The 22,786-nt window shown below is 35.1% G+C and overlaps 1 protein-coding gene across 2 annotated transcripts; it reads left to right on the plus strand.

Annotated features, from left to right (window-relative positions):
- Positions 1–8,989: 8,989 nt before the first annotated feature.
- On the plus strand, positions 8,990–22,467 carry LOC131049818 (GDSL esterase/lipase At1g71250). Of its 2 annotated transcripts, XM_057983900.2 has the most exons (5): positions 8,991–9,299; positions 9,402–9,520; positions 21,375–21,611; positions 21,705–21,951; positions 22,066–22,467. In XM_057983900.2, exons 1-5 carry the CDS (start codon positions 9,050–9,052, stop codon positions 22,335–22,337), a joined length of 1,125 nt encoding a protein of 374 aa, XP_057839883.2. In that variant the 5' UTR covers positions 8,991–9,049; the 3' UTR covers positions 22,338–22,467. The 2 variants fall into 2 exon arrangements, with proteins under 2 accessions (XP_057839884.2, XP_057839883.2); XM_057983901.2 differs by lacking the exon at positions 21,375–21,611 and having other exon boundaries at positions 8,990–9,299.
- Positions 22,468–22,786: the final 319 nt, after the last annotated feature.

Here is a 22,786-nt window from a genome sequence, read left to right on the forward strand (position 1 = left end):
ACAGAGAAAAAGGAGAAAACCCAGTGGGACAAAACTCCTCTCCAAAAATAGATGAAAGCTCAAGTGAAGGATTAAGAAGCCTCCAAACAAGAGTGTTCCAGAAGATAGGAACAAAGGAAGAGAAAGAAGAACACCACTGAAGCATGAAATAGGTGCAAACACTGTCAAGGAGTAACTGTTGATCTAAAGAACCTCCACTAAAATAGAACATGACCAGGTAGAGAAGATTGTAATCTGCATGAGTACCCTCAAATGATACTACTCAAATCAGATGGAAAACAAAGGCAAAGAACTGAACTCAAAGATACAGATGGCATGAAACACCAAAGCATGAAGAGTTGATCAATCGAACTAAGGAAGCATTAGAACCAACAGAATAAACCTCCCTATAATGCTGAAAAAGGGAGACGGACATGTACACTGAAAATGACGGTCAACAAGAACTGCATGACGAAGAACCAGGAACATCGAAGGTGTAGAGAAAAAAGTACATAGTGTCGTGGAAGGAACACTCACTTGACACACATCATGAGGCGAATGTCATGGAAGGAACACTCACTAGACAAAGGTAGATGGAAAATAAAAGGCAAACATCAACCCTCCATGGCGCTTTATAAGTAGTGCATGTACAATAAGGCACAAGATATGCAAGATCCCAAGTATACAATGCATGATGGCACTTTATCTCAGTGTGTTTGCAAAAATAAAATGCTACAATGATAAGAAGACTGGAAACGGAAAGAATAGCCAAAAACGAGAGACCCCACTTTGACTGGAAAAAAGTATAGTCAAATAGAAAAATTCGAAAAAAATTCTAACATCATGAGGTCCGGCTCGAAACCATCTTTTTGACGCCTATTTGTTTTCGAAAAACCAACTTTGTTTTCCCAAGTTATGGCAAAAAACCCAACCCCCCCTACAAAGGCAAGAGGGAGGGGATGTCTAGTGGCAGGGTCGGGCGGAGGGGGTGCTCCAGCAACAGAGCGATGGAGCGAGGTGGCGAGGGGGTGGCACAGTGGTGGTCGGGGTGGAGGCCGACGGCGGCCGGAGGCGAGCGGGGAAGGGCCGGTGGGGCTTGCTGCAAGCTAGGGGGGCCACGATACCATGGGTAAACCCCCCAAAATGATTTTTTTTAAAAACACTTTGCCAAAAAAAAAATTGAATGTTTTAAAAAAAAAAAAAAAAATTTGACTTGCATGTTGTAAAAAGGCAAAATAAAAAAGAAAGTTTTTCGAATTGTGTGCCAGGGTCGTATGGCCTGGTACAAAACAAAAAATACCCCCAAAGGCTCAGGTGTCGAAAATGATCAAGTTTTATATGACCATAGTGTTTTGGGGGCCTTTTGAGCATGATGGTGAGGTTTGTTTAGGCCCAAAGTGCTCAAAAAAAAGGCCTATCCCTAGGTGCACAAAAAAAACTTTTGAAACCCCAGATCTACTTCCAATGCAAAAAAAAACTCAAAAAAAGAACAGGTAGTTGCAGATTTGAAGCTCTGATAGCATGTGAGAGTTGAGAAATACAGCACCACAGGAGCTCAAATGATCTCTGCCAGCTGAATAAACCTGTTACAAGGAGAAGCAAGGAAGCAATAGAGAAAAACCAAATACACAGGAAATGCTCAAGAAGATGAGAGTTTTGTATTCACCAAAAATGTGCAATTGAATAATAATACAAAAGAAAAGAATTCAACCTCTAATAGGTCAAAAACCCTAAAAAGGGAAAACCCTAGGCTTGCACATAATAATTAATAAAAGAACTAATTATTATGCACCTAATGTTAGCTTAAGTGTAAAAGAGATAAAGGGGAACTTAATTAATTAAACAAATATCGTTTAATTAATCAAGTAAAGACCCGATTACTCTAACAATGCAAACTCCTTACCTTTGTTTGTAAGACAATTTTCACTCTTTTACAAATATATGTGGATGAGTAGAAGATTGTTGGAATACAATTTTAGCTTTTAGTTTTCTCATACCCTAAAGGGGAGTTGTTATATAGATAGGGACATAACTTTGTATAATGGAATGAGTTTGTACACTGATGTGAAGATGTCATTTTTCTTTGATGTCAAAGGGGGAGAGTGTTATAATTGGAGAGATATACTGATATTTTTGGTGGTTGCACAAGTGTTTCCCACAATGACAAAGGGGGGTATTGCTGCCAATATGATTTTATGTTGTCATTTACGTCAAACTTGTTCTCTTTGAAGTCAACCAAGGTCCAAAAGTTGGTCCAAAAATATGTATTTAGTGGTGTTGTATCAAGTGCCTGCTCATGTGTTCTTATTGATGTATGGTGATTTCAATGGTGATGTCAGTAGATGAATTTTTTTTTTCTTAGGGCTATTTCAAAGAATTAAAGATATATTCAGGTATCCATAGTAGATTTTGAGTAAGTGTGACTATTCGCTATTCCAACGAATAGTTTGTCAGATTGGGTTTAATTTTATGGTTTGCATTGTGCCACATTTATTGATCTTTTCTTGAGTTCTAATATAATGTTGGTGGAAGCAAAATAATGTTATATCCAATGTTTCATGTTTTCATTTGGTTGATAACTAATTTGGTGTTGGTCTTAATGTTGGTTCAACAGTGACATTAGACTTGTTTGTAGGAATGCTTTGCATTCCTCGGCTTTCTGATGTTTTTGGTGTTGCGGTTCTCTGATGTAGTTTTTATAGTGTCATGTGATGCTATGTTGTGGATTTTCAAGTTTTGTGGAGGTCCACACCATATTTTGGATATGTTTGAATGGGTTACATTATCGGTTCCATCATTTGGAGCCAACTTGAGTATTTTTAGTCCATGCAACAACCTGCTTTGATACCTTGTTAGAAATTAGGATCTTAGGGTACTAATGTTTAAAAATAAGATTTTAAAATAAATAAGATGGGGATATTACAACCATAAATTTAGAAAAGATATGCATGGGAAAACCCTTTCAAGTGAAAGCCCCATAAAGCATCATTTTATTAAAACTTTTACAAAATATAGTCTATCATAAATAGACCAAATTTGGGGACACTTCTCCTTATTTCCACATGACCAATATTTCCTTCTAAGCATAGTGATATAACTCACTATAAATCTCCAAATTCACACTCTTAAATGAGAGAGAACCTCATTAAATATAGGAGGAAGGATGGCTTCATTAGCCACGCCTTTTCAATAACCCCAATTCATAAATATTTAATAATCAAATAGTTATTAGATTATAATTATTTATAATAGAATATTTTTTAAAAAGTATATAATATATAAGGTTCTATAAACTTATAATAGAATAATAAATATAAATGTTGTAAGGGTATATGACCCCTGATAACGTTATGTTCTAACAATAACCCTTGCATAAATAGCATTCTTATATCAAGAGATGTGATTTTTGATGAAGGGGGGATTTATGGTCATCAAAAAGACCATGTTGAGAAGTATAAATCTATTTTGAATGGTGGTATAATTGTTGATATTGATCATGAGTAGCCATCTAATACTTTGATTCCAAGTGCTACACATCCACCAAACAACCCCTCATCAAGTTACTCAATTTCAAGTACAAGCCCAACATCAAGCCCAAATCCTACTAGGCAGGTGAGAAGATTAGCTAATATTTATGAAATAAGTGCAATTCAATCTCATGAAGAGAATCTTAAAGGTGACATAGCATATTTTGCATTATTTTTTTACAAGCTATTTTTGAACCATCATGTTTTGAGGATGCATTTACTAATAAAGTTTGGGTGAAAGTAATCAAGATGAGATGGATTTTAGTAACATATATGGTACTTGGGAGCTTACAGAGCTTCCATGTGATAAGCAAAAGAAATTGAAACTAAATTGGTCTACAAGATTAAGTAACACAATGATGGGAGTGTCAAAAGACTATAAAGTGGGGTTAGTTGCTAAAGGATTCACTCAAAGGTATGACATAGATTATGAAGAAATATTTGCACCTTTAGCACATCAAGAAACTATTAGAATGTTGATTTTCCTTGCAGCCAAAAGAAATGAAGCATCCATCACACGGATGTTAAAAGTGTCTTCTAGAATGGGCAGTTAGAAGAAGAAATTTATATAGAACAACCAAGAGGTTTTAAGGTGCAACGGAAAGAGAATCAAGTCTATTAGCTGAAAATTGCATTGTATAGCCTCAAGCAAGCACCAAGAGCTTCATATACAAGTATTGATGGGCATTTTCAAGAGGATGGCTTTAGTAGAAGTAAGAGTGAACCTACTCTTTACTATTAATAGGAAGGTAATGACATATGTTGATGATTTTTTGTATATGGGTAGTAGTTATGTGTTGAAAGATAAATTCAAATTTTCTATGATGAAAGAATTTGAGATTTTAGATTTAGGCCTTACGCAATATTATCTAGGCCCAAAAGTTTATTAAAGTAATGATGGAATTTTCCTTTGTTAAACAAAATATGACAAAGATATGTTGAAAATTTTTAATATGGTTGACTATAAACTAGGCTCCACTCCAATTTCTCATGGAGTTGTGTTGTAGAGATGATAGTGTTGATAAATTAAACAAAATGGCTTATAGAATTTTTTTGGGGAGTTTGATGTTTCTCACTTTCTCTAGGTGTAATATTGCTTATGTAGTCTCTCTTGTTTCAAGGTATATAACATAACCTTATGAATTACATATGAAGGCTGCCAAAAGAATTTTGAGGTATGTGAAAGGAACTTTAGATTTTGGAAATCAATACTATAGTTCTAAAGGATTTAATCTAGTTGGTTTCAATAGTTCTGATTGGATAGGTGGCATGGATAACCAAAAAACTACTAATAGTAATAGTTTTACTTTTGGTTTGTGATTGATGTTTTGAAGTTCAAAAATGCAAAGAATAGTTTATGTTTCTTCCATGGAGGCTAAATGTTTTGCAATAACCTCTATAGGTACTAAAGCATTGTGGCCTAGGAAAGTTCTTGAAGAAATAGGTGGAAAACAACTTCAACCTATGATAATATTTTTTGATAATATGAGCACGATAAGATTGGCCAAAAATCCTATGCATCATAGTTAAATTAAACATTTTGATCTCGATTATAATTTTATTAGATATTTGGTGCAAAAGAAAAAGGTAAAAATCCACTATATCAAGACTTCCAAACAACTTGTGGAAATTTTCACTAAGGCAAATTACAAAGGTTCAGTTTTTTATGCTTTGAGAATATATTATGAGTCCTCTCCACATCAAGGGGGAATATGTTGGGAACTAACATTTCCTTAGCACAATTGACAATTCTTAATCTCTTCAAGTTTCTAAATAGTATTTCTAGTTTGCATTTAGTAATTTGTCCAATTAAATTTTTAGCATACCATAGCAAGTTTCCTATGATGGAAAAGAAACAATCTTTTATTAATTATTTTTTATATAATGACCGTTTTATTAACCATTGGTTTTCAAAAACTGTTCTATTTTTCAAAGATAGAAATAATAAAAAAGTGGTGAACAACAAAATAGTTTATAGAATTGTGTAATTATTTTATGTTTGAAAATAATTTATTAAGTCTTTTGTGACTTTACAGGTGGAGTTTTCTATTTTTATTTTGTTGTTAAATATTTATCATTGTCATTTTCTAAAATTATTTTTGCAATCTTCGAGGGATCCCGACTCAAATATAAAGCTCAATCAAGAAAATCAAAAAAATAAATTTCATGAAAATAAAGATTGAAACTTTCAAAACACTTCTATTTGAAGGAGAAACTTAATGCCTTTAGACATGCTTCGTGTGAAAATATGGGAAGGAATTTGTACTCAAATATAAAGCAATCAAGAAAATGAACATAATGAATTTCACAAAAAGAAAGATTGAAACTTTAAAAACATTTTTATATGTGATGGAAAGACGCAATGTCTTGAGACACATGTTTTGAGTAAAAATATGAGAAGGAATTCAAAGCCAAATACAAATCAATCAAGAAAACGAACAAAATGAATTTCAAAAAAAAAAAAGATTGAAAGCAACAACACAATAAGCATAGGTAACAAGGACCAACATATGATTTTGACATAAGCATCTAAGTAGCTTGATATAGACAAAATTTTGTTGGTTTATTAGCTATATGAATCATTCTTTTTGTTTGTAAATTATGTTAATTATGATTTGAAATTTGACCATATGAGTTTAGTTTTATGTATTGCAATTTGCTACATAATATAGGATGCTGCCTGCTAAGCATAGGTTATTTCAAAAGTGAGGGAAACCAAGCAAGGGCAATATATCTAGTGTATAAATTATCTTTCTTTGATCTTCACACTTAATTCAGCTAGCCTATTTGACTGAAATCTAATTGAGGAAATGTGTTTAGTTTTACTTGAATGACATAAAATAAGATGTGTTTGAACATGAGAACCAAGGTTATTTAGCCATATGAGATACACATGATTGATGAACAAAATAAGTGTTTGTCACCATAACTATTCTATTGAAATTTAATACACCCCTACAACAATAGCAACTTATCATCCACTAAAAGTGATTTGGAAGAATTGATAATTGTTAGTAGTTTCACAACATTTTCTTAAATAGATACACTATTAAATTTATTCTATATATGATGACATTACTAACTTAAAATTATAGTAACTAGATCAACTTGATCAATATTTCATATAGTACGTTCACAATATAAATAAAATCTAATTTGCCTATATATCCATCTTGATTACACAAATCTAATTAGAATAAATAATCTAATCAAGGAAATCAAATCTAATATAACCAATATGCAAATAAAGTATTTTGCTCTATAAGTTAAATAGACATAGATTTTTCTATTATATTATTTAAATTTTTAATTATTCCACCACCTACTTATTCATTTTTTATACATTCATCGTAAAGTAATACCTAGTGACAACTCCATTTACAAGGGACCAAACCAATATCCCCACTACTAATATTTTGAATTGATAGATCACTTTGATGATAATATCAAATACATCTCATAGACCATGTATATTTAATCCATATAGGTTTAAATCTCTACAAGGAATTTTCTAACATGTCATAATGTAGATAATTAATTAACTAAGGTTTACAACCAACATATTAGAAACATCATCAATTTTCTAAATCCTAAGTCATACAAGTTAGTTAGAGACTATCTAATATGAAGGGTAAGTGTTCACACAAGGTTAATAAGGTCATAATCATCACCTCCAATATTTTGACATTCATAATAAAATAGAACTATATTTTAATAGACAATCAATACCAATTAATATCATACTATCTTATAGAAGAGTTGAGCAATATGCCATTCCAAATGTAAAGATCATTAATAAATCCACCATAGGTGGCAATCCATAAACATAGAATCATAGTACCCAAACACTCAATTGATTTAAGAAACAAAGGGATAAAAAAATTATTCTCATTACGATAATGATCACATAAAAATTCTTAAAGTTTTTATACATCTTCTAAAAAAATTATACATAAGATCATAATCCTACTAATCCATTTTATTCACATCATATAAAACCTTATAATCTAACTTAATCATATCTATACCTTGACATTACCTAATATGGTTTTCAATTGATTGTTTTTGACCAAACTCTCGCACCGTCCATGCAATTGAATGTGCTGACAAGGAAAGTGACCATATGCCAGCATTGGATAATGCATAATTGGTCATTACATGTATCTTATATGCATAATTGTGTTGAGAGAGAAGCTTTGTCATTTCTTCAAGTTAAAAAGAAGATTTTACTATATTGAAGCAAAAGATAACTATCTGCTCTTTTGATTTATACAGTTTTCATTTATTCGAATGATTTTTCTACAGAGGTTCTTTTTCTTTCTTAAGATAAAGCTCCTTTTTATATCAATCATAGTTATTGTGGACATGGTAACATCAACACAAAGTTTTGACTTAAGAAATTTCTTATATAAGACAATCATTTGTTTCTATTTTCATATGTGCAAAAGATCATATATGATAGTAGATAGTGAACTACAAGAGTGCAAAGTAGACTGTGGTAGAGATTCCTAGATTTTGAATAGGAGAAAACCCCTAGACTAGGGTGCCCATCACTTATGTCTGACACTTTTTAGCTAGATTTTTCTGAGACAAGCCTACAAGACCTCCTAGTTGTATTTTTACTCATTCTATCAATTCAAATATGTCGAGACTGGGGCACCCAACACACTAGTCGGATAATTTAGGCCCAACTTGCAGGCCCAGGTTCATTTCTATGTCCTCTTTCTAGATCTGACCTAATGTGTTGGTTTTCTATTCTATAAGTTATTGTCATTGCTTAAATTCGTCATTTTCCTATCATTGAACGTTAGATCTTACATACACACTTCACAAAATCAATTCTATTGTAACCAAGAAACATATACCTAATTGTTCAACTCTCTTATTAGGACTATAATTGAACCTATTTTTGTTGCTAGATTTGGAATCTTAATTTGTATCCATAGACCTAAGATCTCTTTTTCATACATATCAATATTCAAGATTAAATGGAAGTGTTGGACTATACAACATTTCTTACAAACCTTTACTTTCCCAACCTCTTACCAACTCCAGATTTTGATAAATATTCTCAAATTAATTGTAGATCTTCTCTCGTCACCATGATTTGCATAACTTGTCATGTTGATTTGCATATTTATATAAAATTTTGACTATATTCCATTTTCTTGTAGTATAAGCAAGTTATCTCCAAAAAGTCATTATATTATAATATTTATTATAGGAAACATCTAGAAAGTGGAAGGGTGAAGGAGAACTCTGTGTGAAACAGAGAAGAATAGATAGCATTGTTATATTACATAGCATCTGTATCAACATTAGAAGGTTACTCATCAAGTACGTATATTTAATTGACATCAACATTAGAGTTCTATTTGGTAACCTCCAATCTTATCAAAAGGAGAATAGTGTATTGCCAGCTTTCATCATTCAATTTATGTAAAGAAGACTTTGACTAAAACTTTTGTTCTATTTATAACAGCCTATTCTCATCTAGTACATGAGGTTGAGATTGAACGGGATCGCTTGGATGTTTAGCTGTTATGGCTATAATGAAGAGTTCAGTTGTGAACATTTTAGTTGGGCTATGGATGATCGGTTGTTTCGTAGCAGCTGAGAAAGGAGTTCATGTGCCAGCCATGTTTGTGCTTGGAGATTCGTTAGGAGATGCAGGGACCAATAACTACATTCCCCACTGCGACGTGCGTGCAAACTTAACACCTTACGGTGTTACCTTCTTTCACTACCCAACCGGCCGCTTTACCAATGGCCGCACCACTTTCGACTTTCTCGGTTTGTTTCAATTGTTATTACAGGTATAGATGCTCTTATTTTTATTAATCATACCACTGAATATTACTTAAGGCATCATGTATTGCATAATTATTGGTGCAGCTACCTACTTGGGGCTTCCCTTTAGCCCTCCATATCTGGAGCCAAACGCAAATTTTAGCAGAGGGATAAATTTTGCATCATCCGACTGTGGATTACTTGACTCAACAGCAGCTGATGCGGTCTCTTCTCTTCTCCTGTTTTTACCTTTCCTCAAAACACTCGAATAAAATTTCAGTATTGGGTATGAGATAGATAAATATTTATTTAGATTCTGGACAATTACATCTGTTCTGGTGTAGATAAGTTTTGCTATAAAAGCTCCTATCGTTTTATTTAAGATTCTGCACGAAAACATGATTTAAGAGAGGTCTCCTTATGCAGTTCTTCGTACACAGTCGTTTATTTTCTGTTTCTAAAAAATAAACATAGTTGTTTATCTTTGTTTAACTTTTATATCGTTTTGACTAAAATGACAACTTTGTTTTCAAGATATATTATTAAATTATTTTTTTTTAAAGTCATAAATCAAATTTATAGATGTGGTTTGAAATATTTTTAGATAAGATTAAATATTAAAGAATATCTATTCCATCAAAATTCTCAAACTCATTCCTTAGAATATTGGAGACTTGCCAGATTACCAGTCCAAAGAAAATAAAAGAATAATAAACTAAATTTTTCAATGTGTACATCTGATAACATTGTAAGACCAACAAAAGAGTTATTGGTTTTCGATTCCAAACCAATTATAGGCTCCTCATACATCCATACCATTCCATTTTCCAATAGAGTTTTCACAGCTATGTTTCTCCTGGTGATATTCTAGAATTCCACTTATGTTCCCCCTATTTCCATCTCTGCTACCTTTTTTAAGGCAGAAAAAGAGTAGAATTATAGAACAGGAAAATCAGTTATATATATAAAAACGGAGAGCTACCGCTCTTTTCGCATACAGATGTTTATAAGAGTGCTCTGTTTCACATTTGCAAAACTCAAAAAAACTTTCAACAGCAGACTTGTTCACGCAAAAAATTTGTTCTGTTCTCCCTTTTAGTGGACACAAAAAACAAAAGACATTTTTCTATTCTAATGCAAACTTTAAAAAACTCTCAATAGAGCATCTGTCTTCTTCCATATGAAGGAAGTACAGAAAACTAAATATGCACGATACAATGCAAACAAGAAGGACTGAAAGAAAGACCTGCGACCATTCAATGGAAAGGCTGGCTATACCAGCAGACTGCAGTATCAGGACACTGCAGCAATCGAAGGAAAAACAGGTTAGAGCACAGGAATGGGTCAGTTCTATTAAATGTTACTCATATTGAGATTTAGGTTTGTAGATAGTAAAAAAAGTTGTTATTTGTTTAAATTAAGGTATGTCGGAATTTTGGAAGGGTTTCGATCTTTGTTGCATGAGAAAGAATTAACAAAGGAACTACAAAAGGTAAAACAGTCAAAAGACAAACTGAACAAGTTTCACAAGAAGTGAGAGAGACCAGCAATCAATAGCAGAACCAATAGAATAACATGACTGCAAGCAATCACAAAAAAGCAGGCCAGATGCCAGTAAATCCAAACTTCAATAAAGGCTTCGGAAGAGGGGCAGAATGGAAATGGACTGTCCTTCCAATGTTTGAAGGAGAAAACTTAGTCAAAGGACTCACGGTCAATGCACAAAGTTCACCAGCGTTAGCAAGGTGTTCTTTCCCAGTTCCCTTTAAAATGAGGTTGAAGACATTCATAAATTTGTTCATTAAAGAGGGGCTTTCAAACACAGCTTGTTCCTTGCATGAGGAACTGAAAACCTTACCTAAGAGGCAGCTCCCAGTGCAATCCGGCAACATCTCAGACTTCGTGAAATCATTGGAGACCTCATGAAAATCTTGGCACAACAAGGATAAATGCGCAGCATTGCGCAAGTGGTTCAGTCAAGAAGGCTCATAATGACATTTCTGCTCCTAGACACCAAGCTTGGAGCATAGCTTAACATTGATGGATAACTCAGAACCAAGTTCAACGTAGACACAGAATGTAGAATAAAGAAAACTCATTCTAGTTTTTGTGACATCGTCAATGGTAATAAATTGATGAATAATATCAACAATATCATGAATGATACTTTCATCACAGAATTCTAACGGGAGCTTTAGGAAACGAACTCAAATAGTAACCAACTTAATCTTGATAGCATCGAAACTAGCAAGAAATGCTTTACCAAGAAACTAGTGACCTCTTTGAAGAAATCAGAAGCAATCCTCGAAAGATTTCAATGAGAATAAAAGTTATCCATTCATCAAATCTTTCACACTCAGCAGACCTAACCCAAACTAGCAATTGGATTCCAACTGCGAATAAAATTAATTTGGTCTATGAACCAGGAATCTCCCAATAAGAGTAAATTGCAAGCATGCAAAAATTCTATCCACCCATGCATTAAGAAGAGAAAAAACAGGGTTCTGAAATAAGGGAGTCTGAGAATCCTCAGAAGGGGATATCCCCACAGCACTACACCCCAACATCACTCTATTCTTTGAGCAGCATAAAGAGAAAAGGGGGCCTCCACTTGGGATGGAAACGCCGAACAGAATCCACTTTAGGACAGAGGAAAAGCATAGCATGAAGAAATTGCAAACCCGTCTTAGGTAGAGGATTCTTGGGAGAGGGTAGCAAAAGCCACATTTGAGAGAGTTACCTAGGTCACACAATGGCTTAGCAAAAACCTTTCTCAGTGAAAGGAATATAAAATTGGAACACAAATAAGCTATTCTATTGATTGAAGAGATTACAAGAGCTTCTTGATCAATTGATCAAGGATCAGACTAATTGATAAAGAATGAATTACAACTGCCTCATCATAGAGAGGTCTAAGATACATCTAGATATTGGAAAACTTGTATTATTGGCAATAAAGCAAAAAACTAAAACAGTTTTAACTGCATAGTCATTTCAAATAAAGCTATAAAACTAAAAGCATAAAACTATGCAAGTGGGAGGAATTACTAAACAATATTCCAACAATCTCCACCTTAATTTCAACCACTAATCGATGTAATACAAAGAACAATTGTATTTTCCTTTGGCTTCAACAGGCTCAACTCCTACCACGATCCATCACGAGGCGATCTCTGTTTAGACTGCAAATTCTTGACTTTTAACTCCTTCAAGCCTTTTCTAAGACTTGGATTTGACTTTCTCACATGATTGCATATTGGTGACTTAAAATAATTTCTCCAGTTTTCACAAAACTTGTGAGCTTCTCTCCTCTCGTAGAAGGCTTCTCTCCTTTTTTTTTTGACAAAAAACACTATGACCTCTTCAAATATCATGATTGGGCTTCCTCACACAACTTCATGTTGGTGGCTTTGACTAATTCTTCAGCATTTACAAGATCCATTATTTTTTTCATACAAATCAATATTTTTAATGATTTGTGATAGTTGTCTTTTTCTCCTTCAACAATCTTATAAAAAAAGGGCTTCACCTTTTTGGAGGTGGTTTTAAGTGTATAGTTTATGCAAGACTACAATCTTGACTTTCGAGAGTTGACTTCACCTCATTGAAGTTCACCTTTTTGGAGGTGGTTTTAAGCTTATAGTTTATGCCAGACTGCAATCTCCACTTTCGAGGGTTGACTTCACCTCATTGAAGAGGTGGTTTCTGCATTGAAAGCAAGCTTGCAATTGTTGGCTTCAAAAATACTTCACTCTTTCAACATGGGTGGCTTACCTAATGGAAAAATATCACGATAATTGTTTGTGATCTTCGCTGATCTCCTCTGGTGGCTTCCTGTGGATTGCTTATTTTGTTTGCAGAAGCTATGACTGGATTTAGTAATTTCTTCAGTGTTCCGACTGGTTCTTCAACCCACATTCTCTTGCTTCTTCAAATTCATGAACCTCGAAAACTTTATGGAACTTGGCTCTGATATCAAATAAAAGAAATATAAAATTGGAACACAAATAAACTATTTTTTTCATTTGAAAAAATAAAATTGAAACACAAATAAACTATTCTATTCTCTTAATCAACTGATCAAAGATCAGAAAACAGAATAGTTTATTTATGTTCCAATTTTCTATTTCTTTCACTCAGAACATCTTGCAACTCAGAGATCGAGTGTGTTTGAGCAGATTGTTGGGCTTCCAACCACATCTCCAGAAGCGAAACATCCTCTTCAGCATCCATGCGATCATGTCATCCTTCAAAGGACTCTGATTTTGAGCATTCAGATAGGCCTCCAAGAGAATATCGACGAGCGTTTCTTCCTCCTCCTCTAGAACATCATCATCTTCACAACAGCTAGCGGACAAACCCATTGCTGAGCCCATTCGACAATTAATGTTTTGATTTGAAAACTTACCCATCATACGAGATGATTGAGACAGCCACCCAGAAGTAGAATAAACATATCTCTAAGCCTCCAGCCACATCGCCCAAAGGGGTTTGTCGACCATGTCTTCATCAATCAAGGATGGGGCAAACTATTTGATAGGCTTAGCAGCATCCTCATCCTCATCTTCGTCTTCTTCTGAGTCAACTACGCTCCCACCCTACGTTGACGAGCCGTCATTCTCCCTGCCGCTTCCGCCTTCCATCGCAGAAAACCCTCCAATCGTACCTCTATTCGGAACATTGTTAATCGTTGTTAGAAGATAGTTAGCATGGATCAGGTAATAGTTATTTAATTAAAGTTTAGATCATCGTTATATAAATAAACCTTTTTCATTTTTTTTAAAAATATGATGATCTCTCATTAAATTTTTCTGTTTGTAAATGTTCAATACCTTTTATGGTTTATGTAGATAAAACAGGATGGCACGGTAGTTGGGATTACAATTCATATAATATCATATTAGTTTTTGTTTGTTGTTGCAAACAATTAAAGTTCTATTTAGGGGAAGAGTACCAGTTATCATTCATGTTCCAATTTCTATTCATTGGATTTCGCTAATTAAAAGTCAACTAAAAAATCATCTAATGACATCAAATAAGAATATTTCTGAAGTAGAATAATACTATCAAGTACCAAAATTTATATTGGAGTCAACGTTGTCAATCCCATCAGCGCCGTCATTTGCCAATGTTTCGACCTCCTTATTCCCTTCTCTGTAAACCTTCTCTGTAAATGTGGTTAATGGAGTAAGCATAGAAATTTTATAGGAGCTCCAAATCTGGGTCCAATAAGTCTGGAGCTTCCAATTCGGTATTGTTCCTGATCAAATGGAGTTCACAACTATTGAGGAGTCGACCTCAATTTTGTAAAATTCTTATTCCCAAGTCTTTACATGAATGATAGCTAAGTATTCAGCCTCATTATTGGATCCATTTGGGAGACGCTTGGAGGAACATAGGATAATGTCTCCATGCCAATGCATCCAGTACTTGAGGGGCCAGTATTGCCCCTGGACGAACCATCAAAATTTAATTTGAGCCATCCTGGTTGAGGGGCAGACCAGACCAAATTTTCCTTGGCACGAGAGGAAGACCCCACCCAAGGCTGGACCTTCAAGTTCAACCATTTCAGCCTAAGCTTAGCATCCCATATTTTGAAGGAAACATTTTTTTGGGACTAAGTGGGATAATCTCAAATTGATGATCTCAGCTATTGCAACTTCTATTTTACTCAGGAGGGAGGTAGAGCTGAGTTCTTTTTTCTTGGAAAATGCTCCTATTCGTCTCTTTCCACAATTCCCATAGCAAGATAGAAGGGTTGGTTATCCAGATGCAACCAAAGGCTGCGTTCTTTTTGATACTAGGCCATGATTGAAACAAACTCAAAATATCATTAGGGAGAGCACCTGACCACCAACTTGGCACAAAGCCATCTCCAGCATTCCTAGGAAAAGGGGCATCCCAGTAGGATATGATCCACCGTTTCTTCATGTGCCTTGCATAATGCACACCTTGGGGGACCATGGAAACCAATTCTAAAAAACTTTTCATCTACGAATATTTTCTTTTGAAGGGCTGCCCATGTAAAGACGCCCGCTTTTGGCAGGCAAAATTTGTTCCAACATAAATGAGTTGGAACTTCTGTCCCTGCATGCTCCAGTTCTCTGGATATGAGGTAGTAGCCATCTCTTAACATGAAACTGTCTCATTTTTTAACCCCCCCATATCAGGACACCCACTTCATGCCTGAACACAAGAACTCTGGACTTTAAGATTGTTGAAAGTTGTTCCACCTCCCTAGGGGGCAGTTTCATGGATGAGAAGTCCTCCCACTTATAGCCTAGTGTTCTCTCCTTGCTCAAAGCTGACATAATCCCTTACATTGTCTCTCCACAAAAGTTAAAACAGTCATCCGGACCCGAGCCACGTCCACCAAACTATCCAAGCTTTGGATAACTAGCCCAAGAATCCTGCGAAAAGAGAGCCTTGCTACCATGATGAATGTCCCAAGAGAGGTAATCACACACAATTGCCTCGCAATTCTACATTAAGTTCCAAAATTCAAATCCTTGAGCTTTTTGGAGGATTGGAGATGGTCAGAATGTCAGCAGCATTGTCTTCATCTAGATAATTACGATGTAGAATTCTTGCCCACTTTCTATGGGGTTCCTTATGCATATGGCAAATTTTAGCAGGGGGATAAGTTTTGAATCAGAAGGTTGTGGATTGCTCGACTCAACAACAGCTGATGAGGTCTCTTCTCTTCTCCTTTCTTACCTTTCCTCAAAACACCTCAATAAAAATTCACTATTGTGTATGAAATAGAAATATATTCTGCGCAATTACATCTGCTCTGATGTAGATGAGTTTTGCTATAAACGCTTAATAAGAGCTACAACAATCAAATGATTTAAGAGAAGTCTCCTTATGGAGCTCTTCGTACACTGTCTTTTATTTTTTGGTTTTATAAAATAAATATAGCTGTTTATCTTTGTTTCACTTTTAGATCGTTTGATTAAAATGACAGCTTAGTCTTTTAGATTTAAAATTAAATTGACAAAGAGAGTTATATATTAAATTTACAAATTTGATTTAAAATCTTTTAAAATGAAGTCAAAGATTAAAAGTATCTAATCTATAGAGGACAAGATCTGCTCTAATCCCTTATATTATTGGAGATTTGCCATATTACCAGTCCAATGAAAATAAAATAATAATAAACTAAATTTTTTAATGTGTACATCTGATAACATTGTAAGACCGCCAGAGGAGCTTATAGTTTTCGACTCCCAACCAATCATAGGCTCCTCATACATCCGTGTCATTCTCCCTTCCATTAGACCCTTCTAAAAAGTTTTCACAGCTATGTTTTTCCTGGGTGCTATTCTAGAATTCCTCTCCAAAAGTGATGTATAACTGCTCTTATGTTCTCCCTCCTTTCATCTCTGCCACCGTTTGTAACTCTGAGAGTTTTTTAAGGGTAAGGAAGAGAAAGAGTTGAAGAGTAGAACAGCCAATCTCTCTCTCTCTCTCTCTCTATATATATATATATAAACAGAGAGCTACTGCTTTTTTCACATAAAGATGTCTCTCTCTCTATATATAAACAGAGAGCTACTGCTTTTTCACATACAGATGTTTATAAGAGTGCTCTGTTTCACATTTGCAGAGCTAAAAAAAACATTTGGACAGCAGACTTATTTACACAAAAAATCAGTTCTGTTCTCCCTTTTAGTGCAGGGAAAAAAACAGACAAACATATTTCTATTCTAATGCAAGCTTTAAAAAACTCTCAATAGAGCAGCTGTCTTCTTCAATACGAAGTATAGAAAATTAAATATGCACTATACATTACAAACAAAAAGGACTGGAAGGAAAGCCCGAGCCCATTCGACGGAGAGGCTGGCCATACCAGCAGTTCTCTTAAATGTTATTCATCTTGAGATTTAGGTTTGTTGGATAGAAAATCTTGTTGTTAGTTGTTTTGATTAAGGTATGTAGGAATTTTGAAAGGATGTAGATCTGTGTACAATCAGAAAGGATTAACAAAGGAACCACAAAAGGTGAAACAGTCGAAGAGACGAACCAGCCAAGTTTCACAAAGAGTGAGAGAGAGCAGCAATCAATAGCAGAACCAATAGAAAAGCATGACTGCAAGCAGTCACAAAACAGCAGGCCAGAAGCCAGATAGTCAAGGTGGTATAAAACCACACTTCAATAAATGCTTCGGAAGAGGGGCAGAATGGGAATGGACTGTCCTTTCAATGTTTGAAGGAGAAAACTTAGTCAAAGGACTTACGGTCAATGCATCAAGTTCACCAGCCTTAGCAAAGTGTTATTTCCCAGTAGATTCCAGCACCTTCCCGTTAAAATAAGGTTAAGGACATTCATAAATTTGTTCATGAAAGAGGGGCTTTCAAACACAGCTTGTTCCTTACATGAGGAACTGGAAACCTTACCTAAGAGGCAGCTCCTAGTACAATCCGGCACCATCTTAGACTTTGTGAAATCATTAGAGACCTTCTAATGAAAATCTTGGCACAACAAGGATAAATGCTCAGCATTGTGCAAGTGGTTCAGTCAAGACGGCTCATAATGACTTTTCTGCTCCTAGACACCATGCTTGGAGTGTAGCTTAATATTGATGGGCAACTCAGAACCAAGTTCGACTTAGTCACAAAGTCTAGCATAAAAAAAATCGTTCTAGTTTTTGTGGCATCGTATAGCATCAACAATACCATGAATGATACTTTCATCAAAGAATTCTAAAGGAAGTTTTAGGAGACGAACTGAAATAAGAACCAAGTGAATGTTGGTAACATTAAAACTAGCAAGCCATCTTTGTAGATAAAGAAATGCTTTACCAAGAAACTAGTGACCTAAAAGAAATCAGGAGCAATCCTCTAAAGATTTGAAGGAGAATAAAAAAGAATCCATTCATCAAACATTTCACACTCAGCAAACCTAATCAAAACTAGCAATTCGAGTAAAATCAATTTGGTCCATGGCCAAGGAATCTCCCAATAAGCGTAAACTGCAAGCCAGCAAAAATTCTATTGACCCATGCGTTAGGAAGAGAAAGAACAGGGTTCTGAAATGAGGGAGTCTGAGAATCTTCAGAAGGGGATATCCCCACAGCACTACACCCCAACATCACTCTACTCTTTGAGCAGCATATATAGAAAAGTAGGCCTCCACTTGGGATAGAAACCCCGAACAGAGAAGCCACCATAGGACAAAAGGAAGGTATAGCATACACATCATACACACCAGCGACAGGGGATGAGTCTGGCAAGGGAGATGGGGTATCATGAAGACATTGCAAACCCGACTCAGGTAGAGGAGGATTCTTGAGAGGGTGTAGCAAAAGCCACATTTGAGAGAGTTACCTATGTCACACGATAGCTTAGCAAAAACCTTTCTCAGAACATCTTGCAACTCGGAGATCGACTATGTTTGCGCACATTGTTGGGCTTCAACCCACATCTCCAGAAGCGAAACATCCTCCTCAGCATCCATCTGATCATGTCGTCCTTCAAAGGACTCTGATTTTGAGAATTCAGCTAGGCCACCAAGAGAATATCGAGAAGCACTTCTTCCTCCTCCTCTAGAACATCATCATCTTCACAAGAGTCATTGGAGAAGCACATTGCAGAGCCCATTCGTCGATTAATGTTTTGATTTGAAAACTTACCCGACATATGAGATGACTGAGACAGCCGCCCAGAAGTAGGAAGAACATATCTCTGAGCCTCTAACCACATCGCCCAAAGGGATTTGTCGACCATGTCTTAATCAATTAAGGACGCGGCAAACTATTTGATAGGCTTAGCAGCATCCTCATCCTCATCTTCGTCTTCTTCTGAGCCAACCACGCTCCCACCCTACGTCGACGAGCCGCCATTCTCCCTGTCGCTTCCTCCTTCCATCGCAGAAAACCCTCCAACTGTACCTCTATTTGGAACATTGTTAATTGTTGTTAGAAGAGAGTTAGGATGGATTGGGTAATTGTTATTTAATAATTTAAAGTTTAAATCATCGTTATATAAATATAAGTTTGTTTTTTTTAATTAAATATGATGATCTCTATATGGTCATTAGATTTTTCTGTTGGTAAAAGTTTAATACCTTTTAAGGTTTATGTACATAAAACAGAATGGCACTCTAGTTAGGATTATAATTCATTTAATATTATACTAATTTCTTAAATTTTATTTAGGGGAAGAGTATCAATTAGTATGTATGTTTCAATTTTCATTCATTGAATTTCGTTAATTAAAAATTATGTAGTGGATTAATAGCTACTTATTTTTTGGAAAAAAAACTTAATAATTAGATCAATTGTGCAACTTTATTGGTACTAATAACGCATGAATTTTGGGGCATTTGTGAATAAGTACTCGATCAATTGTGCAAATTTTTTGTTTGTCAAAGAAAACAAGTAATGAAGCAATAGAGAATATGTTTCAGATGACACTTTGAAATGACCACTTTTTGACCCTTGCGCTCATACGAAGACAACCAATTTTTTTTGTCAAAATCCGGCATATTGTTTAGGAGCTTAGGGTGCACAAAGTTAGCAACAACAACTATTGGTGCTCTTCCCCTACTCTAATATATTGGTATCAAACCCTAGTAGATTTTTTTTTAGTACATAAAACAAAACCAAAGGCTGTGAAGGATTATATTAGATATATATAATATTTATAGAGGTTACAAACATAGTACATCTTGGTCCTTGGCATGGCCAAATTGACACCAAAGAGGTGTTAGCAAATCAACCCATTATGTCATTACAATTTCAAAAAAATAGGACCCCATCATGGAGGTCGTCGAAAACCCCCCTCCTAATTATATGGCACCAAAGAAAGAAACGGTCAACATAAATCGTTGCCAAAACTGTGTGGGTTTCATGTAGCCCAAGCACACCCTACGCTGAGGAAGATTCAAAAGCATGTCATTGCACTCATGAGCATTGTCGAAACCGAGGATTGAACCAAAGCACTAGAAAGCCAAAACCCCTCTGAAGCCTCCCCATCGAGCAAATATATTACCTTTGAGCACCAAAAAAAAAGGCACAAAACAAAGAGATTGGGAGCTCAAACCACCGCAAGTAGAATTTGTCAGAGCTAACAGTTTGAGCAAATTTATCCATCCATTGAAGATTGTTTGTCCTTTCAATGCCAACCACCTTTCCTAGAAACTTTCTTCCAATCATCATCTAGGGCCTATGGCAAGCCAGACCAACCGCATTCAAATCAATGTGATTTATCAAATAAAAATGTGGTGTCACGTAGTAATTGACAAAGCGTTACCCTATTAGCGTCTTCTTAAGTGATAAACCTATTCCCTTAAAGAATCATTGAAATAACACCTTTCATGAACCTACAACTTAAACTTGTCAAGACATCACATAGTGAATACCTTAAGAGTTGTTTCACTTTCTTCCACAACATATAATTTTAGAAAAGTAGTAGGCTAACTAGGAATCTTCACTACTAAATTTTTCACAAATTCTACCTTTGTAGTCAAAATTAGGGGGATGTTGAAATAACTAATCTTATCTACTCACATTTATTATTCATACCTTCTTTTCAACTAGAGATTTTTGAAAGATTCTCTTGTAAATTCTAAGTCTCTTATCTTTCCCACATGTTTGATGTATTTTTATGTAAAAGTCTAACTACAAAAGTTAAATTGCCTTTAATATTTATTTTTTTAAATCTTGTAAAAAATGAAATACTCAAAAACGGCCCTATAAATGTAATATTTTTATTTTGTGATGTAAGAAAAGAAAGAAGAATAAAGATCATTATTATGTTCTAACGTTCGTATAAATAAATTTTTGTTCTCGATTTATATTCTCTATTATATGTTGTTTATTGTGTTTATAAAATAGTATATCAGTTTTGATCATCCATACATTTATGTTATGATATGATGTAGCTTGTTCTCCAACATCCCTCTTGAACTACAATGTGGGCTCTTAGCCTTTGTGAGTCCTTTATACTAGACGTTGAACATTTTCAGTTAATAAGAAGTTGAACTTAGGACCACCAATGTATTTTACCATTATATTGGTGTACGAGTTTGACTAAGTCTTTCCCTTCATGCTTATGACCACCTTCAATCTCGCAGAATATTTTGCCAATGGGTCAACAAGTAGCACAGTTCGAAAACTTTTCTTTATCCCTGATGAAAACATACCCATCTGGAGCTGCGCAAGCCAAATCCTACCTGAGCAAATCTCTATACTGCATTACAATCGGAACAAACGACATTGGTGACTATGTGTTAAACGAAACTAGCCAAAACATTACAACTCCTCAGCAGTTCGTTACATTGCTGCTATCCACATTTGATCAGTACATCACTGTAAGTTTCAGAGTTCTCACTTTGCATGTTATTTTAAACAAGGTCTATAAATTTATGGAAAAAATGTATAATTATTGAAATGTGACTTGACAGAGGCTTTATCGGGCTGGGGCAAGGAAATTCCTTGTAATGAATATTCCGCCTTTAGGATGTGATCCTTATTTCAGATTTACAAATAATGGTGAATGTTCGGAGGCTGCAAACAAGCTATATGTGGAATATAACACTGGTTTGAAGTCACATGTGGCTCACCTTAGCCAAAAGTTGTCTCGGTTAACTATCATAACACATAAAGCTTATGATTATCTCTGGGACATGATTCAAAACGGTGAAGCCTATGGTAAGCTACACTCATAACCAGTCCATGAAACCTATGATTTTTCCTTTCTCAGATTTTCAGTGATCATGTTACTGAAACAGTATAGCCAATGAATGTGAATTTTGTGTGTTGCAGGCTTCACAGATACAAAGTCAGCATGTTGTGGATCGGGATCATTTAATGCAGAAGTACTCTGTGGAAGGACGACTCCACAGAATTTGTTCTGCAATGATACAAATGCATATGTGTTCTGGGATAGGGTACATCCAACTGAAAAGGTTTATGACCTGTTTGCACAGCAGATTTGGAGCGGAAATTCTTCTGTTATCTACCCATTTAATCTCTCTACACTGGTCTCAGGGAAGAAGGCATCTGGTTTTTACTTGTCTACAAACTCTGTATTCTAACCTCCGATAGCATAACTGCACAGAAATGATCAGCTATTCAATCATTATGGTAAATGATATTATATAATAAAATAGGAGGTTTTTCATCCCTTAAAATAATATTAATATTGAATATCATGTATCTTTTCAATTCTTGAGGTTCAAATCTATGAGCACATTTCATTATCAAATGCACAAGCTTGTGATCATGATGGCTCAGTGATGGTCACAACAACAATATCACCACTTAACCGACATACCATGAGAACAACCCCAAATAATAGATGAAAGTTATGTTTAATAACATGAGATTAATACTAATTGGCTAATGCCCTTAAAAACATTAAGTAATTTGTCTTTTTCCTGTTTTGGCTAGATGTTGCTGGTTTTGTTGGGCTTTTATGCTAGCTTTTGCCCATAACTGTGCTGGTTTTTTTTGCAGAATGTCTTTTCTTGTTTCTTAATGCTCT

Source organism: Cryptomeria japonica, chromosome 7 (genome assembly GCF_030272615.1).
Source record: "Cryptomeria japonica chromosome 7, Sugi_1.0, whole genome shotgun sequence".
Lineage (NCBI taxonomy): Eukaryota > Viridiplantae > Streptophyta > Pinopsida > Cupressales > Cupressaceae > Cryptomeria > Cryptomeria japonica.